This window comes from Danio aesculapii, chromosome 4, assembly GCF_903798145.1.
Source record: "Danio aesculapii chromosome 4, fDanAes4.1, whole genome shotgun sequence".
Classification (NCBI taxonomy): Eukaryota; Metazoa; Chordata; class Actinopteri; order Cypriniformes; family Danionidae; genus Danio; species Danio aesculapii.
This window is the reverse complement of record NC_079438.1, coordinates 38,469,664-38,479,432: the sequence shown is the minus strand read 5'-3', so window position 1 is coordinate 38,479,432 and position 9,769 is coordinate 38,469,664. Positions and strand designations below refer to the sequence as shown.

General features: G+C 36.3%; 1 protein-coding gene across 1 annotated transcript; it reads left to right on the top strand.

Annotated features, from left to right (window-relative positions):
* On the top strand, positions 1-3,776 carry LOC130222468 (fish-egg lectin-like). The gene is made up of 6 exons (XM_056455032.1): positions 1-28; positions 251-319; positions 422-649; positions 2,204-2,418; positions 3,225-3,352; positions 3,473-3,776. Exons 2-6 carry the CDS (start codon positions 253-255, stop codon positions 3,618-3,620), a joined length of 786 nt encoding a protein of 261 aa, XP_056311007.1. The 5' UTR covers positions 1-28; positions 251-252; the 3' UTR covers positions 3,621-3,776.
* Positions 3,777-9,769: the final 5,993 nt, after the last annotated feature.

Below are 9,769 nucleotides of genomic sequence, written 5' to 3'. Positions count from 1 at the left end.
ACAGAAGACACCGTTAAATCCATAAAAGGTGAGCTTATTTTATAAATGGTACATAATGATTGTAATGCTGCTGGTACCAACAAATCTGCTTTTGCATATAGAAAAAAACTGTTCATCTATATTATAGGGATTAAGGAGAACTTATAGATTAATATTTTGCACTGAAAAAGATTTCAGTTTGTACATGATCAGACCCCAGTCTTTTTATGAATTTATTGACTTTCATATTTTTATTTGTATTTTTTTTTAGAAATGGGACCAGGAAATGTTTCTCACTGCATCCTGCTACTCTTTAGTCACCTGTTTCTTTACACCCTAGGTAAACTATGAATGTGTTTTGGGGTATTCGCAATCATTTCATGTTAAAATTTGGCAGTTAAATTAACGTCACTGTTTTTTTATTATATTTTTGCACATATAGCTTTGGATTGTGAAGTGATTCCTGGTACCTTGACGCAGATAGATGCTGGGGTAGGCTTAGTGGGTGGTGTGAACAACAAAAATGAAGCCGTCCTTTTAATTGGAAACCGTTTTGAAAAGATCGGTTCATCCACAAAGCACTTTACCATTGGACCTGCTGGAGAACTAGTGGCAAATTTATCAAACCATGTCTTCAAGTTTTGGGATGGAGGTTTCAGGCTGATTGAAGGTAAGGAAATTAATGCTTCCTATGCAAAGTTTGTAAAAACACTTATAGGCAAAAAAATATTTCAATTCTTTTTTCAAATATTTCCTAAGTACTGTTTAACAGAGATTCATTTTTAAATCTATGTTAAATGTTTTAACAACTAATTCCTTTTCTCTTTGATGTGATGATGATGATGATGATATGTAATTTTTTGCAAGTTACTAGTAAGTGTGAATTAAAGACTTGGGTTAACTAAAAAAGTTCAACTAATTAGGCAATAGTGGCTAATCGAGAAAACCTAAATCGTAAAGGGCCTAATAACATTGACGTAAGAAATAAGACTTTTTTCCAGAAGCAAAAATAAATGGGAAATACAGTGAACATGTTCTTGTTTAAGCATCAGTTAAGGAAATATTTGAAAAAGAATTGAAATTTCACGGGAGGTCCAATAGTTTTGCTTTCAATTGTATTTTGCTTTACATTTATATATTTGGCTAATGAGCATTTCTTAAGTGATTCAAGCATTGACATTATACACTCATGGCCTGATTATGGCTGCAGGAAAATGTGTATACTCAGCACAAATGATCAATTCTTATTTGTTTATGGAATATTGTTATTCCTTTTAATTCCTGTTTCTTCATACACTACCTGATAAAAGTATTGTTGTTGATCCCAGTTGTAAGAGCAACAAATTATAACTTAACTTCTAGTTGTTCATTTGGAAAAGTGGCAGAAGGTAGATTTTTCTAATGAATCATCTGTTGAACTGCATCTCAATCATTACAAATACTTCCGAAGACCTATTGTAACCCGCATGGACCCAAAATTCTCACAAAAATCAGTCAAGTTTGGTGAAGGAAAAACGATTTGGGGTTACATTCAGTAGGGGGGCATGCGAGAGATCTGCAGAGTGCATGGCAATATCAACAGCATGGGGTGTCAAAATAATTGTGCGTCCATTTACATTACAAATCACAGGAGAGGGCAAATTCTTCAGCAGGATAGTGCTCCGTCTCATACTTCAGCCTCCACATCAAAGTTCCTGAAAGCAAAGAAGGTCAAGGTGCTCCAGTATTTGCCAGCCCAGTCACCTGACATGTACATTATTGAGCATGTCTGGGATAAGATGGAGGAGGAGGCATTAAAGATGAATCCAAGGAATCTTGATGAACTCTGGGAGTCCTGCAAGAACGTCTTTGCCATTCTAGATGACTTTATTAACAAGTCATTTCAGTCATTGCAGAGATGTATGAATGCAGTCCTCTGAGCTCATGGGAGTTATACACAATATAAAAAAAAAATCCACTGCACCATGACTTTATATTCTATACAGTACATTATTTCTAATTAAATAATAAAAAATCAAGGCATGATCATATTTTATTTTGCTAAAATAAGCGTAATCTAGAGGCCTTTCCTTTCATATAAGCCAATTCTGATACCAAATGATCAACTAGAAGTCAAGTTATTATTTGTTGTTCCTAAAACTTAGATAGGCGACAAGACTTTTGTCAGGTAGTGTAGTCCTCTGTTAAAATCAGTTCTCTGACAATGCATTTATTTTATTTTCAGGAATTCAATTCAAACAAGTGGATGCTGGAGGTGACCAGATTATTGTAGGAGTTTCTCAGACAGATGACGTCTTCTGCTTAAACAAGGATTCTAACAATGTTGGGCCATCCAGTGATGCTCCCTGGACACAACTCACAGGAAAGCTGAGTTACTACAGTTGTGGCCCGTACAGCTGTTGGGGAGTGAACTCTGCAGGCAATATCTTCCTGAGAAGGGTAAGGGATTCAGGATCTTTTATGAAGTCAAAAGTCTTGGGCCACCTATTAAATGTGTTGTTTTAGAAATGGCATTATGACTATACATTCATTCATACATTTTCCTTCGGCTTAGTCTCTTATTTATCAGGGGTCGCCACAGCGGAATGAGCCACCAACTATTCCAGCATATGTTTTACTCAACGGATGCCCTTCCAGCCATAACCCATTACTGGGAACACCCATTCGATGATCGTACAGTATATCGATATTTCACATCTCTTTTTTAGGATATAACCAGATACATGTTAGAGTTAGAAATTGTTTTTTTTCCCACTGACAATATGCCAAAGGAAGAGTTTGAGAAAGGTGGAAGTATAAGTGCTTGCAGTCTTCAATGAAACATGCTGCAGGTTCTTTACTGGTTTGAGGCAGAATTTTTGCAGCGATGTTGGCAATATTGTCTGAAATGTTGGAATTGTGAGTGCTGAGAAGTACCATTATTCCATTTCAGCATCTCCCCGTGTTTGTGTGGGTTTCCTCCGCGTGCTCCAGTTTCCCCCACAGTACAAAGACATGCGGTATAGGTGAACTGAATAAACTAAATTGGCCGTGTGTGTGTGTGTGAATGCAAGATTGTACTGGTGTTTCTCAGTGATGGGTTGCATTTGGAAGGGCATCTAACAACAAGTCATGAGACTTTTGCATAGTACTGCACATTGTTTTAAAACATCCTATTGTGGAAGTTGACTCTTTCAGCATCGTTCATCACAAAAAAGGAATTGGAAAAGAAACCATGAAAGAGTTTATCTTCTTGTGTTTTTCAGAGTGTAACAGGTGCTTCCTGTGGAGGGTCGGGTGCATTTGAATCCATTACTGGAAGTCTGGCCATGATTGAAGTAGCAACAGATGGCAACATCTTTGGTGTGACAGCTCAGGGCAATTTAGTGCAGAGGTGAGAGAAAAATATATATAAAATATAAAGAAATGTTTAGTTAAACTAAACAAAAAAAAAATGTTTAAAGAAATCTTCAGACTCATTTGCATAAATGTTTTTCATGTGTATGTATTTTAGAACTAATCCGACTCCATCAAATCCCCCTGGATCAAGCTGGTCCAATGTTGTTGTCTGTCCCAGCAGTACCAGCCACAAATTTGTGACTTCTGATCTGGGGAGACTGTATGTGATCTGTAGTGATGGATCTGTCAGAAGATGCATTTAAATGTCCACAGAGTGTCTTAACTATCATTATAAACTAAAATGATTTTTCTTTCCACTTAACTTCTTTATTGTTCAACCAGTAAATCGTAATGACACATGTTTCTCTTGATTTGTGTACTGTCAATAAAATACAGCTTTCTTACCAACTTGTTTATCATCAATAGGCCTAATTGCTGGAATGAAGAATGGAGAACTGTTTTGTTCAAGTACTACAATACTTGTCAATACAAGACTTCATACTTATGAAGAAAAGTTCTATCCTGTTTTTTGTTGTTATTTATTTATTTATTTTTGGCATACATTTAGATAAATGGTTAAAGTAATAACTGCAAAAGTATATGTAATCTATAGAAGAAGGTCTGTCGGTTTACAATTTAATTTATATGCGGAATGTTTCTTTTAGATTTTTAGGTTTAGGGTTTACTTCTGCAGGAGATGTTCTGTAGGTCTATTTGCCTGCATCTATTATGTTTTTTAGCAAGATGGAAAACGGCAGTGACATGAGACCACATGCCAGCTGTGCTGTCAATCTTTAAGGTAAGATCTTTTTATGATAACTGAATCTTTACACAAACGTACACAATCTACAATTGCCATTGGGCTAGTTTTTTTTTACAATTACAAAGTCAAAGTAATTACTCACATACTATAGGCTAAACTAAACTATCCACGCACTATGTAAAATCTGTGTCACCACTAGACCAATATTTCTCAGGCCAATTTCATTAATTATGCTATTTTGTCTTGTATCTCAGTATCAAAATTGTCTCATTTAAAAGAGTCCTCTATAGGTTAATTAGTTAAAAAAAACTATTTCCCAACAGATAGTGTATGTCAGCTTATTCCACTAACCCTAAACCTTATGATTCATATCACATTTTGCAAGATTGAAATTAAACATCTTCAATTTATGGGTCTCTGCGGAGCATGGTGTTTTGGGATTGGATGGACAGACATATGTGACAAAAGCAATCGCCAGGCTATCAGTCACATTTCCATGTTAGAGAAGATGATAGGAAGTTGCTAATTACTCGTGAAAATTGGGCAGGGGCTTCATTTCTTAGTAATGAGTGTCTCATGAACTGCATGGAATTGATGGGATTAATTATAATGATCAGTCTGAATTTGTGTGGCATCTTTATGATAAAAATGTTATATCATACTTACGTGGTCTTCATGATTACATAATATACAGTAATTAACACTGTGTGTTGTTCTTTACATCTGGTCTATTTCACACTGAATGCTGAACTGTGCACACTAGTATTAAAAGGATAACTCATCCAAAACTGAAAATTCAGTTACTCACCTTTTGTTTGTTCAAACCTGTTTGAGATTCTTTCTTCTGTTGAATATAAGATATTCTAAAGAAAGCTGGAAACCTGTCTCCATTGACATCCATAGAGGTTTTTTTCTACTATGGAAGTCAATGGTTACAAGTTTTTAGATTTCTTCAAAATATCTTCTTTAATATTCAACAGAAAAATTTGAGAACCACTTGAGAAGAAGTAAATAGAGTAAATATTATCCATTTAAGAAACTGGTGGGGTCATTTTGTTAAGCTTCAAAGTATAGATATATAGAGATAACTAGCAGTCTACATTTTCATGTATTGAGTTATGTAAATCAATAATTTTTGACTTATAATATGCCAAACCTTTGGAAATCACTAACACAGCAATGCGAGATGGATGAATTGGACAGAAGAACAGCACGACCTTGTGGTGCTACACGATACAACAGCTTCAAGATCATGCCTTGTTTAAAGCTTCATTTTAATTGGTCGATTTCACTGTAATTTGAGTTATATTAGTTATATTTAAGATTCAGTCATATGCATGCATGTCTCATTAAGTTGTGTAAATCTGACTGCAATGATAGAACACCACTCATTCTGCTTGCGTGTGTTAGGCAGCCTCATACCTACACTCAGAAATAATAATCGGTCATTGAGGCGGTACTTTTTCAAAAGGTACAGTTTTGTTCCTAACAGGTTGTTAAAGGTACAAATTAACACAAATGTGTACTTCATAGTAACTTAATAGTACAAACGTGTATCTTAAAGGTTCTGATGTCCACATGTATTGTATAAAAGAGCACCTTTTGAAATGGGACCATGCCAATGACAGATTCTGTACCTTTTATTTCTGAGTGTGTAAGGTACAGTATTATTGAACCATGATTCAAAGGACAAAGCCACAGCACACATTAACACCCTTTGTGATAAATAGATTTTTAACTTAGCAATTTTACTTTGTCTCATTATTACAGACTAATATTTGTAGCCTACGTAAATAATAACAGCTAAATCAAGTAAATATATAAAATAATATTAAAATAATGATGTCGACTTTCCACTGTCCAAATCTTTTTTTATTTGTTGTCGTTTTATTGTTTTATGAAAATTTACTTTGAGGTTTTACAACTTTAAAATACTTTCATCAAGTTAGCATTACTAAAACGTAGCATTTATTCAACAGTGCCATGCGGTGGTTAGGAGTCTGTCCTGACAGGTCAGTGAGAGAGATACCAGGATTGTTAGTCGCTCCCAGGTCTTTGGACGAACTAAAAATCTCTGACTAAATGGGAAAGTGCATGACTCCTGTACGACTCCTCAGTTTTACTTCATCATCTTCTGCTCAGAACTGCTGCTGAAGCAGGTGAGAATGCTTTTATGACATTCACGGCCTGCTTGAAAAGGTCCAGAAATTTCACAAACCTTTAGCCTAACAACCCACTTTACTTACCTGGCTTTAGAAATGCAGTCTGATATCAGTTTAGCACCCTTTTGACGATGCCTGGGGAGCTTCGAAATGGTAGTAGAGGTAGATATGTATGTTTAGTTGTTGAGTTTACAAGTTTTAATAATAATCTCAGCCACTTTAATACCTGGTGCTTCTCTCCTACAGTAATCATTGGTTATATTTGCTGTATAACATTGGTGAAAGTAATGTTAAGGCCTATTAAAGTGTTTAATTGTCGAAGCAGACAACTGAGGAATGTTGAATGTGCTGGCCAGTTTGTTATTTGCCTATTAAATGACAATTGGCCACAGTTTTAAATTTAAAACTTTAAAGGATTGCTATTTTTTCCCCTAGTGAAATAACAAAGTAGCCTAAAAATAAGTAGCCTCTTCATATTTCTTTATTGTAAAGCTTTAAAACTTTTACATTTTACCTCAAAATGTGTGACCATTCGACAAGCTAATCCAGCAAAAAAGTGATTAAAACGCATTATTTAAACCTCATAATTAAATAGAAAATAAGCAGAATAACTCCATAAAGGTCTACTTTTTGAGAGAAAAAAAAGAACCACCTCATTCGCTAGGCTGGCTCTGGATTTGGTATGTAAGTTTAAGCAACAATCAAGTCTTCTTAAAATCTTTGTCCACATTCAGTAACAATGAAACACAATGCTTTGTGATTGGTTGATGATGCAGCAGCTGGAGATGGTTGCTAGGCAATCAATCACATCACACACATGCTGAAGGTGGGAAGTTGCTAATTACTAAAAACTGTGTGTGAGCAGAGGGTTTAATCAAGACTCAGTACTGATGCAGCTCATTAGAAAGGCCTGTGTAACAAACGGTGCATGCCTTTGCTTTATCCATACATGAGCATCATTTTACAGCATTTTTACCCATTCATGAGAGAATGTTCAAATGGCATTTCAGCATGCCACTGCATGTGTCCAATGTGATTTTAAAGGGAGAACCTCTTCTGATGTTCTTGAGCTTTAAAATTCAATGCAGAAACATCCACAGGCAACACAATGTAACCGCATCAATCATTTGTGTGATTTGTACACAGCAATTTATGGCAAGGAATCACCATGGCAACGCAGAAACGCCAGCTGGAAGAATTATTAAAGAGGAGAACAGCGCAGCCTTGTGGTGCAACACACAATGTGACACTTTTATATGTAGCCATTCAAACTCAGGTAAAGCTCAGCAAGGTGGAAAGGTAACAAAAAAAAAAAAAAAAAAAAATGTAGGCTACACTGACCATTTGTTGTGTTTGGAGGTATTTGTAGGCTAAACCATAGCCATATACAGCATTTAGCCTAGACTAAATAACTGAAATGAGTTGTAATGAAAAATGAAATTACTGAGTTTTTTTTGTTGTTTTGTTTTGTTTTGGCCATTTCTAGATAGGCTATATACAGAACTGTAATTAAATAAAATAGTCCCTATTTTCATCATTCTCACCATCGGTATCCTGGCGTTTTAATTTAGATTTTAGAAGTGAAATATTTACATTTAAACAATAAGGTAAATTGATTTTACATAACAAAGTCTACAGTAAAACAAGGCTTAAATAGTAGTAGGTAGTTGGCCTACAAACATGTAGACCAGTGGTGTAGTCCTAAAAAAAAGGTGGTGTACTATTACCCCCCCAAAACAAATTTTAAAAGTATAGGCAAAGAAACGATGAATGTCAATGTTTCTTTGATTCATTAGCTATATATATATATATATATATATATATATATATATATATATATATATATATATATATATATATATATATATATATCTCATTTCATTCAGCTGATTTGTTGTGATCTCGAAAAACTCACGAATTGTTCTCACAGTTGCTGCAGTCGTCAGGGGGCAGGGAATGGCGCAAGTTAAACAAAAATGCAACAAATTAAGATGCGAGTTAAAAACATTTGGTATACCGTTAAAGGAGACGCGAATACACATAAATTAGGGACGTTTAATCACCGAAACAAGAGAGTATACCGAGGGTATGATCCTCAGAAGTCGTAATACCCAAACACCTCGTGGAAAAAAGTAGGCATACTGAGTATACCTGAGTATAGCAAGGACCACACCACTGATGTAGACGTATTTTTTCTTTGACAATCAAGCTCACTGGCGGCACGCAGTGACGTAAATTTTAGCTCGGATTCAGGTGCGTCAATTATCTTTTACTTCCGCGAGACGCCCAAACGATTGAAGCCATCTTGTTTGTTTGTTTTTTTCTTCAAAAAAATAAAGCAAACTCTTGTTTTAATACAAGATAATATATAATATATTAAGCTTTTTTTATGTAAACAACAAAACTGCTACAAATGACTCGACGTCCTTTGTGTTAAACCCGCAAACGAAGTGAAGGATGCTTTAAGGTGTGAAACTCAGAGAGTTCACTTCAGTCAAACCCGCGGTATTTTAGACAAAACAGCGCCGCACGCCGGCTACGGGAACCATTACAGCGGCGAGGCGCGTTTGTTTGTCCGGGGTTTGGCTCGTGAGAGCGGGTGGCTCGCGCTGACAGGTCCGCGAGAGGGACGGCCAGGAGTGACAGCCGCTGTCGGGTCTCTGGGCGGACTACCTCCTGGAGAGAGTAACCGGCCATTCACAGCACGACTCCTTGTTCAGCATCTCGGCTCAGATTTTACTCCATCCTCCGCTGCTGGAGCAGGTGAGGCGGCTTTTATGGAATTCACTGCCTGCCTGAAAGGTGACGATGCGAAATCACGGGACTCACTGACTTGCGGACTGATTGTAAAACCCTGACAAGGTATGCGATACTTCCTTTTAATCCATAAAGTTATTCTGTCCACTGAATGGGTACTTTATTGTTAATGTCGTCTTTCAACTGTTGCCGGTGATGCACGAGCCGTCATTAATTGAATTGGATGCAATAGACTTGTTTTGTAAAAGTGTTAATTATTTATGGAGGTAAAACCGTTCTTTTTTGTTAAATTGTTTTCTGATTCTGTTGATAAAGTGATGCTGGATGTTGTTCACGCGCATGAAGGATGCTGAGCGATGCAACAAAACATGCTCTGATGCAGAAAGCATGTCGTGTTAAAACTGATCTAGTGTGCTTCATTTTTCTAATATCAAACAGAAGCAAGACAGAGGTGCTCATTTAAGACTTTATAGATGTTTTTCTCTTGTGGTGAATAAATGAGAGAAATCAATCCTTATGAGCAGTGCAAATCCCTGGGCAACACTTTACAATTATGTTGCATGAGCAGTGCAGTACTGTACTATTGTTTTCAGCACCTAGCATTCACTGCAAGATTTTATGTTTATGTGTGTATAAACGAATACTTTGATCTAGTTTATTTTATTTCACTGATGTAATGTAGTATGCTATATTGACCACACGCAGGGGCGTAGCAACCGGGGGGGACGGG

Excerpts from the sequence above, each read along its gene's own strand:
- LOC130222468 (XM_056455032.1), top strand. The coding sequence starts at position 253 with ATGGGACCAGGAAATGTTTCTCACTGCATCCTGCTACTCTTTAGTCAC. Across the intron at positions 320-421 it reads CCTGTTTCTTTACACCCTAG|CTTTGGATTGTGAAGTGATT; the intron begins GTAAACTATGAA and ends TTGCACATATAG. Across the intron at positions 3,353-3,472 it reads CAGGGCAATTTAGTGCAGAG|AACTAATCCGACTCCATCAA; the intron begins GTGAGAGAAAAA and ends TATGTATTTTAG.